Raw genomic sequence first — 17,619 nt, forward strand, 5'->3', positions numbered from 1 at the left:
TTATAATAGCTCACATATAATATGGTTCATTCTACTGGAAAGTATTTATAATAGCTCACATATAATATGGTTCATTCTGCTGGAAAGTCTTTATAATAGCTCACGTATAATATGGTTCATTCTGCTGGAAAGTATTTATAATAGCTCACGTATAATATGGTTCATTCTGCTGGAAAGTCTTTATAATAGCTCACATATAATATGGTTCATTCTGCTGGAAAGTCTTTATAATAGCTCACGTATAATATGGTTCATTCTACTGGAAAGTCTTTATAATAGCTCACATATAATATAGTTCATTCTACTGGAAAGTCTTTATAATAGCTCACGTATAATATGGTTCATTCTACTGGAAAGTATTTATAATAGCTCACATATAATATGGTTCATTCTGCTGGAAAGTCTTTATAATAGCTCACGTATAATATGGTTCATTCTGCTGGAAAGTCTTTATAATAGCTCACGTATAATATAGTTCATTCTGCTGGAAAGTCTTTATAATAGCTCACGTATAATATGGTTCATTTTACTGGAAAGTCTTTATAATAGCTCACGTATAATATGGTTCATTCTGCTGGAAAGTCTTTATAATAGCTCACATATAATATGGTTCATTCTGCTGGAAAGTCTTTATAATAGCTCACATATAATATGGTTCATTCTGCTGGAAAGTCTTTATAATAGCTCACGTATAATATAGTTCATTCTACTGGAAAGCCTTTATAATATCTCACGTATATGGTTCATTCTACTGGAAAGTTTTTATAATAGCTCACGTTTAATATGGTTCATTCTGCTGGAAAGTCTTTATAATAGCTCACGTATAATATGGTTCATTCTGCTGGAAAGTATTTATAATAGCTCACGTATAATATGGTTCATTCTACTGGAAAGTCTTTATCATAGCTCACGTATAATATGGTTCATTCTACTGGAAAGTCTTTGTAATAGCTCACATATAATATGGTTCATTCTGCTGGAAAGCCTTTATAATAGCTCACGTATAATATGGTTCATTCTGCTGGAAAGTCTTTATAATAGCTCACGTATAATATGGTTCATTCTGCTGGAAAGCCTTTATAATAGCTCACGTATATGGTTCATTCTACTGGAAAGTCTTTATCATAACAGAGACAGAAGCTCTAAAACTACCAAGTGTACGTCCGAAAATCTTTAGACGCAAATTGGTTTCGCCAGAACTGGCAAAAATTTCCATCGTAAAAGATTTAATCGACTGTTAAACATGTAATTGCAATTCTCATCATTTATGTCCTTGACAGGGAGCGTGCGTGCTCGGTATCAACAGTGACCCTGTGACCATCAAGAACATTGAGAACAATATCATAGAACACGCATGGCAGCAGGGCTGGATGAAACCTGAGCCTCCTTCTCAGAGGACTAACAAGACCATAGCTATTGTTGGCTCAGGGCCATCTGGGCTCGCTGCTGCTGCACAGCTCAACAAAGCCGGACACACAGTTAGTTTGCTATAGATTTTATTCTATTTGGAGAAAATTATTTGGTTTGAACATCAATCTTACATGTTCATCATTCCAAAAAATCGGCATTTTGTCTATACTGTTATGTTAATATGAATTGTGTGTGAGTGTATGATTGGACAACTCCTGTTTTCAAATAAATGCTTGGCCATCATTATTAATGTTGTCTGACGTTACATTTCAGGTGGCTGTTTATGAGAGGGCTGACCGTGTGGGTGGTCTGTTGAGGTACGGAATTCCTACAATGAAGTTGGGTCGAGGTGTGCTGGACAGGTGTGTATTGTTTTACTCAATCTATGGTAGAGTCGTCTTAATGTTCAACAAACCACTTCCTGTCCTGCGTAGATTTTGGAATGTGTCCAGTCAATCCTGTTTAAATGGAACACTAGAAGTTGCAAGTTTAAAAGAAGCATAAAAATTGCTTATACATACTTTATGACGAGATAAGAGATAATGAAAGATATTTTATATTCTATTGGTTTGTTGTAGTGTTTCAACTAATTAGTTTTTACGATGGTTTCGCAGTGAATGTCATGCAGTTTACGATAAGTTAAAAGATTTAATAATTTTGTCTTTATAGCTTTTGCAATTGTACTCTACAAATTCAGAAAAGTAATAGCCCTATTGCTGCAGGTAAAAAATGCCACAACTAAGTTAGCTTTGAAACATGGTATGTTAAATGTATATAAATAATTATATGATAATATATCATAAGAATATAATTTTATAAACAAAAAATTTAACAGTATATGTATAACTAGAATCTTGAAAGATGGTAACTCGTATTTATTCCATGGTATTGTGGTTTGCCTGCTGGTGCCCAGCAAGCACTAAGCAGGTGTTTGCTTGGTGCCTGCCTGATGCCAGCAGTGTCATAAAACTGACAGACCAGTTTTATGCTGACACACTGTTCAGGTGACTGACTGTCTTCAGCTGCTGCTTACAGCAGACCGAACTACTTATCTATATATATATTTCTCAAAGTGTGTGTGTCGCTCCAGCTATAGTGCACGCTGGTTATTTTACCAATGCCCCCCCCCCCCTGCGTTACAATGCCCCTGTTAAGAAATATTTTTCGTAAGTTTCAATTACTATATCTGGGGTCAAGGCCAACTATTTTTATGCGCCTCGGCATTATCTCTCTGTTCAGTCAGACAAAGTACCAGGCAAAGACAGTACGATATTTCATTTTTACATTTGTGCTGGTATCGAGAGGTGCCAGTATCGTCGTATTCAAAGTTTTGATAGCTGTTGGATAGCTGTTGGTGTAACAGTAACCTTTTTTATACACACACTTCTATGCAATAATTGTTATTATTAATTTAACATATTCAGGATTTTTACTTTGTTTTCTCAGTTGGTATTAATTGTATCATTACTGAATCATCTCATATTCTAATTATTTCACTTTTACATCTAAACCCTTTTATAGCTGTTTAATTTTTTTTAGTTGGTTCGACTTACACAAAACATTTTCTGCATGAAGTTTGAAAGTTGTCTGACAAGGTTTGAAAACTTCTACAGCTGTTTTTATTTTCTCTCTTAAAGATGTGGTTGCGTCAAATTTGAGTTGATTTTAAAAGAAAGTATTTTTCTTTGTCTATCAGTTGAGATGTTGTTTGTTGTGTTAGATGATCTCATTACAAAGATATTTGAAGATTAAAATCGAAAAAATTCGATCGCGGTAAAAACGCTCAGGCCAAAAAAAAACACGCCCAGACTTTCCCAAAATTATGTAACGCGTGATACAACCTGTGTATTTCTCGTATTCACATTGGCTATTGCGATAAAAGTCTAGTCCTACGCGGCTCTATTGGCATATATTTTATCTTGTATTTGCTCATGTTTACTAGAATAAAATTTTAAATCTAGCTACAGATACATTATTATCAATGTCTCAAAGGCCTCAAAGAAGGAAAATTAAAAACTTGTCATATTAGCTTCTAAATGCTGTGTAAACATCTTAGTACCGACTACCAATTCTACCGGTCTACGGTAATTCTGTCAAGCATACTACTATGTAGAATAAGGTCTTTGTATCGGCACAGTTTCGTTGCTACCCAAACTAACGATATACAGTCTCCCAAAAGCCCTGCCCACATTATGCTCGTCGCCTATCCTGGAGGCGGGGCTGTATATCATTGCCCACACCGAAAACTAGTTTCTTACTACCGTAAGTAAAATAAGCAAGCTTCTTCTTTGAAAAGAATATGTGGCGAAACTAACTGCATCCCTAAAAGTAATGTACAATGTATTTATGGTCGACTGTCAACGTTATCAAGTCATTATTGGTATCAATGTGTAGAAAAAAATTCCTTGGTCACATTTGATTAGTTGATTCAAGTACTAAACAAATGGTCGAGCTATGCAAAAGTGCCTGTTCATGCAGCTCTGATTGCACTTCATAAATCCATCTATCAGACAAGATGTCAGGTGTCAACAGGGCTATGATATATTCAATGTTCTGCAAATCATGTTTTGCATTATTTTCAGCAATGTTATTTTATTATATACTTTTTACAAGCAAAAAAATTTTCATCTCGGCATGAAGCTTTTATTAAAAATATTCATCAAGTCGTGGCCACTCACATAGTTTTATCTGATACAATAAGACAAATTCATCTACTGCAGCAAACTCATACAAAACATCATGGTTTATGCAGCACACATTCAAGTCTCTATTTCCCATTTATGACAGTTTCCACACTGACAAAGCTGCTTCGGCTGGTGGGACGACATAAACATTCTGTAATCAGTAAAACAAATGCAATAAATATATGTCATTCATAGATATGTCATTCTAAAGCGTATCCACTGAAAGCTTTCAAATTGGGAGTTTGATAGATTGCGAGTGTAATTTTAAAAACGAATAAATGTTTAACAAAGGCACAAGTACGCCAAGCCAACGATTCGAAGCTTTGGTTCTGGAAGTTCTACAAGTGAGAAGTAAACATCTAGTCAAATCATAAATCTAATTTACTAGATAAAACTGCCACAGAAAATTTGAAGCAAATATAGCTAGGTGAACCGATAAAAAATTATAAAACGATTAGTGATAGCAAAAAGTTATAATTCTATTAATTAGTAAATGTATTCGTGAGTACTTAAATTATTAGTTTTAGTATATTCATCAATTTAAGTATTGCTAGATGCTATGGATTAAAAATAAGCCATCAAGAACTCCCTGTATATCCGTATCTCGCACGCGCAGGAAATTACATTATAACCTCAAACAGGGAAATATAATCTGAATGTAAACTCAACAGGTATATCTCTAGGAGACGCAAAGTAAAAGATAAATTTACCTTCATTTTCCTATCTTCCTCCGTAGCACTTTAACCACCTGATGCCCTGAAAACTCGGAGTCACCTTCGCAGTAATACAGCAATTTTTACAATTCCATTGTTCGTCAATAAAACGTGTCGATCGAGTAATTCATTAAAGTAACGATGTTAATTAATTTAGTAAATATCGATGTCCTTGCGATTTAATAATAGAGTAAAATCCCTAAATTTGAGATCACAGACAAACCGTTTTACGAGTGATAACATTTATTACGACATATATAAAAATTCCGTGCTGATGATTGGCTAATGAAGCGACCTTATATTTATCGCTCGTGGAATCTTTTCAGATGTATCACTAGTTACGTCACGAATGAAGCACCCGCTAGAACGTGAGCTTTTTAAAAGATGGCCTCACTCAAATGCGTATATCTCTGGACAGGATTGGTCTACAAAAACAAAAATTACATCAAATTGTAGCTGATGTTTTAGCCTTTTATTGGTCTTAATTTCATTAAATCGACCTTTTTGACGCAACCACATCTTTAATTTATTTCAATTACACCAATCATTTTTCTCATGATATGTAATTTGAAAGTTAGAATGGCAAATGCTGTTATATGTTAAATACAAATCAATTTTCTGGTCAAAGACCTTTTTATTACCCGGGCAACGCGGGGTAGCACAGCTAGTCTAAATATAAATCTGAAAGATTGTCTGTAAGTACTTGTGTATGTCCAGTTATAGGTATTATAAATCTTGGAATTAAAGCTCACATTCTGCTGGATTTAAACTCACGGTGATCGTAACCACAGGTTTGTATACCAATTGTCTAACCACGAGTCTACGAAGGCTCTTACATTTATATCTCTTACTATAGCTCTTACACTCGCTCGATTGCCCACGCTAAATGACATATTAATTGAAACCCTATGAATTCTGTGAAAAAATATGCTTTTGCGTCCTTGCCGTACCAGGGCTGATTTGTTTTCTGGAAAATAATATCAGCAATAATTTCTCTTGAAATTAAACTTTGGCGATTGTATCTCGGTTCAGCGTCATCCCTTATGATAAAAACGGGTTTTCAAACAGATGAGTGATAAAATTTTGGTTAAAAGTTTACTAAAATGCATACCAAAACTTCCTTCATGTATGTTTTTAGTAAGCTAAATTCATATAAGTTAGATTCAACGTTTATTTTACACACCTGTCTTGTAGGTAAGAATTCTGCACGTAGTACATTGTAATGTTACATTTTCTTGCAGAACATAACCAGAAAATGCACTAAAGTTGTTGTAGGTAACTATAGTTACTAAGGTTGTTGTAGGTAACTATAGTTACTAAGGTTGTTGTAGGTAACCATAGTTACTAAGGTTAATGTATTGTTTTCTTACTATTTCAATTATGATGATTTTGATAATTTTTACCAGGCAGTGATTGCATTAGATAATTACTATGAGTCTCTATACCACTCTATATATCTATACGATATTTTCACCTTTTGATGCCAACACTGAAATGAACTAAAATCATATAATCATATACCAAATAGCTTTTTATTGTAATCGTAGCAAAACAGACTATATTTAGCCATTACTTGCTAATGATTTTACATTCAAACACCTTTACAGTTTTATTTTTTTTCCTAATTATTTTCAACAAAACACTTTTATGGTATGAAATTTAAAAATTGCAGTTGTTTGAAAAAGTTTGAAAACCTTTACAGTCGTTTTCTCTTAATTCACTTAAACTGCACAAAAATGCTTTTCTCATGATATGAAGTTTAAAAGTTAGAATAGTAAATGTTGTGTACGGTATGTTTCATGAAAATAAATTTTCTGTCCAAAGACTTTTTTATTAACTGGGTAATGCCGGACATTCATGTAGTTATATATAAGTACATGTATATGTTGAGACTCCTTTATATAGATGAATGTTTATCTTACCTGATAGACTGGCACTGCAACAAATAGGATGCTACAATCAGCAAAGGCAACAAAGCAAAGGCTGGACCCTCTCAACAATTTTATACTTCTTGTCTGAATCTGTTCATTGTCATAGGCGGTTGAAGTTGATGATGGAAGAGGGTATCACATTTAAGACTGGCGTAGAGGTCGGTGTCGGCCTTTCTGCGCAGAGTCTCATAGAAGACAATGATGCTGTGTTGATGGCTTGCGGTGCTACATGGCCAAGGGACTTACCCATACCAGGTAGGAGTTATGTGCACCTGATTGACATCATAGCATTTGATAAGTTCAGATTAGTCTTTAGTTTCATTCAATTTGATTATTTGATTTTAGCAGATAAGTTGATGTAGTGGCTATAGTACGCTATAGTACATAGTACTGCCTTAACCCACTATAGTACATAGTACTGCCTTAACCCATTATAGTACATAGTACTGCCTTAACCCACTATAGTACATAGTACTGCTTTAACCCACTATAGTACATAGTACTGCCTTAACCCACTATAATAGTACATAGTACTGCCTTAACCCACTATAGTACATAGTACTGCCTTAACCCGCTATAGTACATAGTACTGCCTTAACCCACTATAATAGTACATAGTACTGCCTTAACCCGCCATAGTACATAGCAGTTTCTACTTACAACTGCCGTAACCCTTTGCCAGGCAAGTATGTTTCCAGAGTTACTCTTCCAGTGTGCGAATTACTTTCAAAGAAACTGTCATTATGCTTTGCGCTTCCTATTTTGGCCTCAACTCAAAAACTATCTGTTTGATCATCATAAACTAATGATCAGAAATTATCAGTAGAAAATTCTCTACAGAATGATACTAATAAATGCTAGATACATTTGCTTGTCATATATGCAGTTGGTTTCACCGGATTTTCGAATATCAACCTCTGAATCTTGCTAAGACTCACTTGAAACATAATTAATAACTGGAGGCGCAGTATTTAAATAATTATAATTAATTTTAAGCCTCTAATAATGTGTTACCAGCATCACTATTGCTTACTAATGGTTGTGGTTGTCGGGTACCAGCATCACTATTGCTTACTAATAGTTGTGGTTGTCGGGTACCAGCATCACTATTGCTTACTAATAGTTGTGGTTGTCGGGTACCAGCATCACTATTGCTTACTAATAGTTGTGGTTGTCGGGTACCAGCATCACTATTGCTTACTAATAGTTGTGGTTGTCGGGTACCAGCATCACTATTGCTTACTAATAGTTGTGGTTGTCGGGTACCAGCATCACTATTGCTTACTAATAGTTGTGGTTGTCGGGTACCAGCATCACTATTGCTTACTAATAGTTGTGGTTGTCTGGTACCAGCATCACTATTGCTTACTAATAGTTGTGGTTGTCGGGTACCAGCATCACTATTGCTTACTAATAGTTGTGGTTGTCGGGTACCAGCATCACTATTGCTTACTAATAGTTGTGGTTGTCGGGTACCAGCATCACTATTGCTTACTAATAGTTGTGATTGTCGGGTACCAGCATCACTATTGCTTACTAATAGTTGTGGTTGTCGGGTACCAGCATCACTATTGCTTACTAATAGTTGTGGTTGTCGGGTACCAGCATCACTATTGCTTACTAATAGTTGTGGTTGTCGGGTACCAGCATCACTATTGCTTACTAATAGTTGTGGTTGTCGGGTACCAGCATCACTATTGCTTACTAATAGTTGTGGTTGTCGGGTACCAGCATCACTATTGCTTACTAATAGTTGTGATTGTCGGGTACCAGCTTCACTATTGCTTACTAATAGTTGTGGTTGTCTGGTACCAGCATCACTATTGCTTACTAATAGTTGTGGTTGTCGGGTACCAGCATCACTATTGCTTACTAATAGTTGTGGTTGTCGGGTACCAGCATCACTATTGCTTACTAATAGTTGTGGTTGTCTGGTACCAGCATCACTATTGCTTACTAATAGTTGTGGTTGTCGGGTACCAGCATCACTATTGCTTACTAATAGTTGTGGTTGTCGGGTACCAGCATCACTATTGCTTACTAATAGTTGTAATTGTCTGGTACCAGCATCACTATTGCTTACTAATAGTTGTGGTTGTCGGGTACCAGCATCACTATTGCTTACTAATAGTTGTGGTTGTCGGGTACCAGCATCACTATTGCTTACTAATAGTTGTGGTTGTCGGGATAATAAATAAAAAACACGACTGTGAATATCGATTGTCAGAATAATCAAAACTGCAGTATAAATCGAAATAACTTTGGTGTAAATCTGATCCACTGTCTTAAACTTTGTTTAAAAGCTGTTTCATACTTTAATCTGAAGCCCAGAAATGTTTGATGAGCAATTGGAATTCTCTTCTGTAGCCCCGTACAAAGTATTGCACCCACAGAAGCCATTTCTCTTGCTTGCCAAAATCTGTGTTAGAGTTCTAAAGTTTTTTAGCTTTTGTTCCAAACTTTGAAAGTAATACAATTGAGATGAGTGAGAATTTTATTGGTCTAATATGGATTTGGCAAAATAGTCCCTTGATTGTCTCGGTTTGATGCTTTGACGCGTACGAAAAACTGATATAAAAATGCTCATACAACCGAAATAAATGTCCCTCTGCCCGCGGGAGAGTGTAATTATAGGTGACATAATCGTTGCTATGACTGGCTAATGTATGTCCAACTAGACATGGCTAATGTATTTCCAACTAGACACGGCTAATGTATGTCCAACTAGACATGGCTAATGTATGTCCAACTAGACACGGCTAATGTATGTCCAACTAGACATGGCTAATGTATGTCCAACTAGACATGGCTAATGTATGTCCAACTAGACACGGCTAATGTATGTCCAACTAGACACGGCTAATGTATGTCCAACTAGACATGGCTAATGTACGTCCAACTAGACATGGCTAATGTATGTCCAACTAGACATGGCTAATGTATGTCCAACTAGACATGGCTAATGTATGTCCAACTAGACTTGGCTAATGTATGTCCAACTAGACATGGCTAATGTATGTCCAACTAGACATGGCTAATGTATGTCCAACTAGACATGGCTAATGTATGTCCAACTAGACATGGCTAATGTATGACCAACTAGACATGGCTAATGTATGTCCAACTAGACATGGCTAATGTACGTCCAACTAGACATGGCTAATGTATGTCTAACTAGACATGGCTAATGTATGTCCAACTAGACACGGCTAATGTATGTCCAACTAGACATGGCTAATTCTGTTACTATTACGGAACATTCAGTTATCTTTCTCAAGTTCTTGTTAATTATAACCAAAAGATTATACTCAGTGATGGTCTGTCTGATTGTACACACTAGTAACAGTAACTAGTAACTAGTAACTAGTAACCTTGCATTCTCATGTGCCGTGAGAGATTTTCAAGTGTAATAAGTATATGCACAATTATTCTGAAATGCCGGAAAGCGGTCGATTGGCTAAGGTGATTGAGTGTCGGGCTAACAAGGCGAGTGTGGCAAGTTTGAAACCCATATGAAACAATTCTTTTCCTGACCTTGAGTTGTGACTACAGACAGACGGATGGACAAGGCCTTTCTTATTTGTGAGCCCAATAGCTGACTTATTGTCTGTCCTGGAAGCTGACTTATTGTCTGTCCTGGAAGCTGACTTATTGTCTGTCCTGGAAGCTGACTTGTTGTCTGTCCTGGAAGCTGACTTATTGTCTGTCCTGGAAGCTGACTTATTGTCTGTCCTGGAAGCTGACTTATTGTCTGTCTCAGAAGCTGGCAATTAATACTTCCATACCATAACATCTTACCTGTTCTTTTCTGATTTACTCTTCTCGCTTTTTAGGAAGGAATCTGAATGGAATTCACTTTGCTATGAACTTCCTACGGAAGTGGCAAAGCGAGCAGATGTCAAGCTCTGGAGATGAGGCGGCGCTAGATGAAGCCATGCTTAATTCTATGGCCCGAGGCAAAGATGTTATTGTGATTGGAGGAGGGGACACAGGAAATGATTGCATCGGTACTTCGCTCAGACAGGTCAGTGCGATATCTCTGCTACAACTGCTTTCCTGTGTTTATCAATCCTTGATATTGGAATTTTAAAATAATTATTATCTAGAAATAGAGCTGTGCTTTGATTAGTTTAAAAGCTATTCTCTATGGCTTTAGAGTAAATTTTTCAAACATATTTACAATAGATGGTCGTATGAGTAATTCTATAACCTTAAGAGCCTCCTACAAAAATTCAACTTTTAAGTTTAAGGAGTTACAACAGCCACAAAGACTATATGCTCTGTCAAAATAATTACAGGGCGAAGCGGACAACTTCATTTTAAGAGAGAGTAATTTTTAGCTGGAATAATTTACCATAGTTTGGCATGCTTGTAGTAGTGCAGGTCCATGGCAAATGCGAATTATTATCATTATAACTACATGCATGATGTTAGCTATGTATAGCTATTTGCTAGCCCAGTTCAAACCACCTTGGGCTTTGAACAACGCATAAGGCCTTTGCATAACTTTCTTAAAGATAACCTAAAATTCATCATGAAAACATTACTACTAGTGTGGGTAATGTTATAATCGACTACAACCACTAGGGTGGTTGTAGTCGATTATACAATACCGACTACAACCACTAGGGTGGTTGTAGTCGATTATACAATACCGACTACAACCACTAGGGTGGTTGTAGTCGATTATACAATACCGACTACAACCACTAGGGTGGTTGTAGTCGATTATACAATTCCGACTACAACCACTAGGGTGGTTGTAGTCGATTATACAATACCGACTACAACCACTAGGGTGGTTGTAGTCGATTATACAATACCGACTACAACCACTAGGGTGGTTGTAGTCGATTATACAATACCGACTACAACCACTAGGGTGATTGTAGTCGATTATACAATACCGACTACAACCACTAGGGTGATTGTAGTCGATTATACAATACCGACTACAACCACTAGGGTGATTGTAGTCGATTATACAATACCGACTACAACCACTAGGGTGGTTGTAGTCGATTATACAATACCGACTACAACCACTAGGGTGATTGTAGTCGATTATACAATACCGACTACAACCACTAGGGTGGTTGTAGTCGATTATACAATACCGACTACAACCACTAGGGTGATTGTAGTCGATTATACAATACCGACCTGTTAAAGTTTGTAATCGATTACACAATAGCAACATGTTTGTAAGTGCGTACACTTTTCCTTATCGTATTGTCATATGGTTATTTTCATTCATTCATATTTTACGCTGAATGTTAATTTGATGTTACTGGGGGTTGTATGTTGAAGCCTATTCACCTGTGCTAATATCAAGCAAATTGCGCTTTACAAGTTGCTGGTATCGACAGTCTCATCGCTTTGGAAATGCTTCACAAAATTTGCATCTCCAAGTTATCTACCGGCATGGCAATAGTCAGTTTTAAACCGCTTCTTCACACTTCTGTAATAATATGAACATTTAGCTCATGTTCATGATGTTAATGTTGACAAGTTATTTAGTGTAACAGGTTTGGCAGCTTTTGAAGTGCATATGCTTTACTTAAAAGAAGGTACAAGTGCTATAAGAGGTCTGACTACACACACACACACCGCACACACCACACACACACTACCACACACACTACCACACAAACACCACCACACACACCACCACACACACACCACCACACACACACCACCACACACACCACCACCACACACACCACCACCACACACACCACCACACACACACCACCACATACACACCGCACACACACACCACCACACACACCACCACACACACCACCACACACACACACATCAAACACACTACCACACACACCACCACCACACACACCACCACCACACACACCACCACACACACACCACCACCACACACTCACCACCGCATACACACACCACCACACACACCACCACCACACACACCACACACACCACACACACACACCAATGAAATTTGCACGTAGTGTAGATATGTTATGTGTGGACTCATTAACACCGCTTAACAGTGTGTCGTGTTGACAAGTAAACTGACCAATAAGAATTTGTTCCAGCCATGTGAGGTCATGCGAAGGCCATGACATAATTTCTGGAATTTTCAGTAGTTATTCAAGTATCTACCTATTCCATAACGTAACATGGATCATCACCAATTTGTGATAGCAATAACCTTGGTGTAGCTATTTCCATTGCTATAGCTTGAAATCATACATGAAACTAGCGTATGTCTGAAATGGAAAAAAGGAAATCAAGATTGTTAGAGTTAACTATTTCAGCCAATTACAAATGCGACAGTTTTATTACCAATGACATAGATGAAAATGTTTGTTTCGAAATGGCGCATTGACAACGCGCTGGCTACAAAAAATGCATTTCATCAGTGTATGCGCTAAGCTGAAAAGTTATTCAGCTTTTCAATGTACATGTATGTCGTCTACCCTCTTATTCATGCTGGCAGGGTGCCAAATCAATCACCTCATTTGAGATTCTCCCAGAACCTCCAGTCGGGCGAGCAGCAGACAATCCCTGGCCAACCTGGCCCAAGGTCATGAGGCGCGACTACGGACATGAGGAGGTGAGAATGTAATTATTGGAAAGATCTAAAGAGGTTTGTGCTCCTCATAAAAATGATTTAATGTTTTGTTTTTATACTTCATTATTTTATACTTTATACTTTGTATACTTTATTACCTACGCTCAGTGAATGTAGCAGCAATCTTATAGCTTGGGGACTCATGACTGCTGCGGACTCATGACTCTTGGCTGTTAGCATTGTTGTCTGGGAATATTCGCTAAGCGCAACCTTTCAGCACCCTCTGTGGTTATGTTTAGGGAGACCCCAATGACAGAAACTACTGCATTACAGTGTACCTTCAGGATACAATTACCCTAATAAACAATTTTTTCACTTTACAAAGTGGAACATGATGATTTTCACCATTCGAATTCAACAAGTTTTTGCCCGAGTTCCAATTTGGCAGTCGATGGGCTCATTACGTATCTCAAAATAACAAAGACGCCGAAATGCTGTTAACCGTAAAGATTTTCATAACGCCTGAAAGAGACATGATGACCGATTTATCTCAGTTCAGGAAGTATTGTGTGTAAAACATTAATATTTTCCTTTTAAAACCAGTAGCAAAGTTGGAGTCACGATCCCTTCAAACCGAAAGTCAGTATTAGACAACTTGAACTTAGTGGCTAACAAAAGTCCACTTCCATAAGAAAACAGCTTCGTTTGGGTTTTCTTGCCAAATTAGGTTGAAAAAGGTTTTAATGAGATCGGCTAAAATTATATTGAAAATGAAGCAAGAAACTAATAGATGATAAAAAGTTGAAATTCAGTAAATTCAGTATAAATAGTATAAAATACATGTTAAAACTTTGCTTTGGGCGTGTGTAGTAAACTAAATTTATTTAAAGTGAATTAAAGTTTATATTATACATATGTCTGTTTTCAAGGTGAGAACTCTTTATGTTACATTTTATTGCAGATCATAACCAATAAATGCACTAAATATAATGAAGTTATTGTAGGTAACTAAAGTTAGCATACTATTTTTTTATAGTTTTTAATATGTACAATACTTGTATTGTATAAAATGTTGATGATTTTCACCAGGGATGTTTGTATTATATAATTACTATGGTTTTTATACCCCTCCATATGATTTTTCCACCATACTATTCTAACCATGTAACGGATTAAAATCAGCACTTGGTAGTCATGATCTTGAGCGTGCACCGTACTGCTACTGTACTACTACTGTACTACCTGTTGTTTTGCCTCCATTGTCACCTATGGAGACCTCCAATGGCGACCAGAACTGACCTTTTGGACACTGATTACTACAATTTATCAATCTTGTTTAGTTTCATCAAAATGCTTTTTGCAAGTGCTACAGTCTCACGTTGGCATAGGAGAGATTACGAAGCCTTTTCTGTGTCGGTTTCTAGGTGCATGTTAAGATGGGTCATGACCCTAGAAAGTTTTCCATCATGAGCAAGGAGTTTATTGATGATGGAAATGGTAACGTTTCTGGAGTAAAAACAATTCAAGTGGAGTGGAAAAAAGACAACTCTGGACGATGGAACATGGCTCAAGTACCTGGTAGGGTATGCTTACAAGATTTCATTAAGGCATTATCATTTGACTCAAGTACGTAGTGAAGCACGATCACATTACTTAACTACTTAGTAAGGCATGATCACACAACTCAATCACTTGGTAGTCATGATCACATGACTTGAGTACCTGATAAAGCAGATCACGCAACTCAAGCACTTGGTAGTCATGATCACATGACTTGAGTACCTGATAAAGCAGATCACATGACTCAAGCACTTGGTAGTCATGATCACATGACTTGAGTACCTGGTAGAACATGATCACATGACTTCAGTACCTGGTAAAGCAGTCACATGACTCAAGTAAGTGGTAGGTCATGATTCATAATTGCTAACTAGTGAGCCTTTAGGTAGGAATACCAGTTTGTTGGCTAATGGCGGTTTTGGATTGAAATCACATTGGATTAAACACATGGAGAAGTTTTGGTGTGTGATTACATTGCCAGAAAATTGTAAGTGAATATTCTGGTTTATAGTGAATAGATAGTTGGATTCTAGGTGAGCAAATAGAGGACTGAATTATATCTTCTGTAACATGTAAATGGTTTTATCTTGTAGACACAATGGCTTGGTTGAGTTGACTTGGGATGAAACATAAGTTACAGTTTGGTTTGACTAGCTATATTTGGCTTCTTGTAGGCACTGAGGAGCTCTACAAATGTGACCTGGTACTGTTAGCCATGGGATTTTTAGGACCTGAACAGGCGGTCATCAAACAGCTCAACATGGAATGTGACCCTCGGTCTAATATGAAGACACCCAAGGATCAGTATGCGACCTCGGTTCCCAAGGTCTATGCAGCGGGAGACTGCAGGTACGTGGTTTGTTAATAGTCATGAAAAATTTTCAAGCTATTACAATCGCTCTGAGGCTGTGTAAACATCGTGAATTGTCACATTATACAAATATTGTTGCACTATCTGGATATTGTTACATTATCTGGACATTGTTCCATTATCTGGACATTGTTACATTATCTGGACACTGTTACATTATCTGGGTATTGTCACATTATCTGGATATTGTCACATTGTCTGGATATTGTTACATTTTTTGGATATTGTTACATTATTTGGATATTGTTACATTATCTGGGTATTGTTGCATTATCTGGATATTATTACATTATCTGGATATTCTTACATTATTTGGATATTGTTGCATTATTTTGATATTGTTACATTATTTGGATATTGTTATATTATTTTGATATCGTTACATTATCTGGATATTGTTACATTATCTCGATATTGTTACAATATCTGGATATTGTTACATTATCTGGATATTGTTACATTATCTGGATATTGTTACATTATCTCGATATTGTTACATTATATGGGTATTGTTACATTATCTCGATATCGTTACATTTTCTGGATATTGCCACATTATCTGGATATTGTTACATTATTTGGATATTGTTACATTATCTGGATATTGTTGCAGTGTCTGGATCTTGTAGTATTATCTGCTTTGGGTCATCTTGTAAGTGCTGGTACATCTCGACCTTTAGGATAAAAATTAGATTTTCAGCATGCATTTGCTTCATGCACTAGTTTTTTGCTGTTAAGAGCTACAGTCTTCATTTCTATTCATGCATCTAGTATTTTGTATAATTGTTTGAGATCCAATCTGTTCATAATGATATCACCAGCTATAAACTACCATTTTCCTGGTTAGGGCTGCTTTTAGATTACTCATAGACAACTGAACTTACATTGTTGATTTGTATCTGCTCGTATATCTATTTCAGGATCCTAATTTTAGAAGCTAATACTACAGGTTTTATTGATTATCAGCCACAAGAGCATTTATTCCTATTAAAGTCCTAAAAAGAAAGTAGATTATTCTAAGACTAAAAAGGAACAGAAATTGCTAGCACTAAAAACTAACATTTTCTAAATGTTTTGCATTGTAGGAGGGGACAATCACTAGTTGTTTGGGCTATAACTGAAGGCAGACTGGCGGCTAGGCAAATAGACCTAGACCTGATGGGCACTACTTCGTTAGCTGGACAGGGTGGTATACGAGTCCCACCAAAATACAAAAGACACTATGCTAGTGCTAACTAAGCTCATATATGTCACAGACTCGAGTATTTTTGGTTACCATTATATAATGTTGACACGTGTTTAAGTCAGTCTTATAAGATTATAGCCATCAAGCCTCCTCTAACTGTCAATAGTTAGAGTAAAACTTCATCTATGTTTGACTAAGCAGCCAATGAGTTTTATCTCTATATCTTACACTCAGTATATTCATGGTAAACAGGCCATGTTAGTTCTACAAGTGAGAAAATACGCAATCGTATCTCTAGCTATTAGTAATATTTACTGCTTATTGATTAGCATGAGATCCTTTATGTAACCCTGTCTCTTTGTGCTCAGTTTAGACTACTTCTCAATGACCTACTCCTAATCATTACCGCTATGTATGCTCTTCGTGTTCATTTTACTAATAAACATTTCGCTATTGATCCAGCCCTCCTATTTATATGATAGTCTTTTAGGCAACGCTCAGGGATATAAAGAAACCATGAAGGGCACTGGACAGCAGCTGCAAAAGGCACGCGTATTCACACACTTCCTGTGACCCTCATGTGACACCTTGCGAATTGTGTTTATTTTATCACAAATTCGTGATAACTACAAAATAAACTTGCTGAGCATTGCTAAAGGTTAACTGATGCCGCTAGATTTTAAGCAGCAGTAATTTTAAAACGCTGTCAGT

At 36.7% G+C, this 17,619-nt stretch overlaps 1 protein-coding gene across 1 annotated transcript in view; it reads left to right on the plus strand.

Annotated features, from left to right (window-relative positions):
- LOC137408792 (uncharacterized) overlaps positions 1-17,366 on the plus strand; it is a 109,830-nt gene extending 92,464 nt beyond the window's left edge. The window contains exons 38-45 of the mRNA XM_068095378.1: positions 1,281-1,478; positions 1,684-1,772; positions 6,845-6,993; positions 10,572-10,762; positions 13,217-13,333; positions 14,716-14,869; positions 15,526-15,700; positions 16,808-17,366. Of these exons, the coding sequence (XP_067951479.1) occupies positions 1,281-1,478; positions 1,684-1,772; positions 6,845-6,993; positions 10,572-10,762; positions 13,217-13,333; positions 14,716-14,869; positions 15,526-15,700; positions 16,808-16,961 (1,227 nt within the window). The 3' untranslated portion in view covers positions 16,962-17,366. The remainder of the gene's footprint in view (positions 1-1,280; positions 1,479-1,683; positions 1,773-6,844; positions 6,994-10,571; positions 10,763-13,216; positions 13,334-14,715; positions 14,870-15,525; positions 15,701-16,807) is intronic.
- The last annotated feature ends 253 nt before the right edge of the window (positions 17,367-17,619 follow it).

Source organism: Watersipora subatra, chromosome 11 (assembly GCF_963576615.1).
Source record: "Watersipora subatra chromosome 11, tzWatSuba1.1, whole genome shotgun sequence".
Classification (NCBI taxonomy): Eukaryota; Metazoa; Bryozoa; class Gymnolaemata; order Cheilostomatida; family Watersiporidae; genus Watersipora; species Watersipora subatra.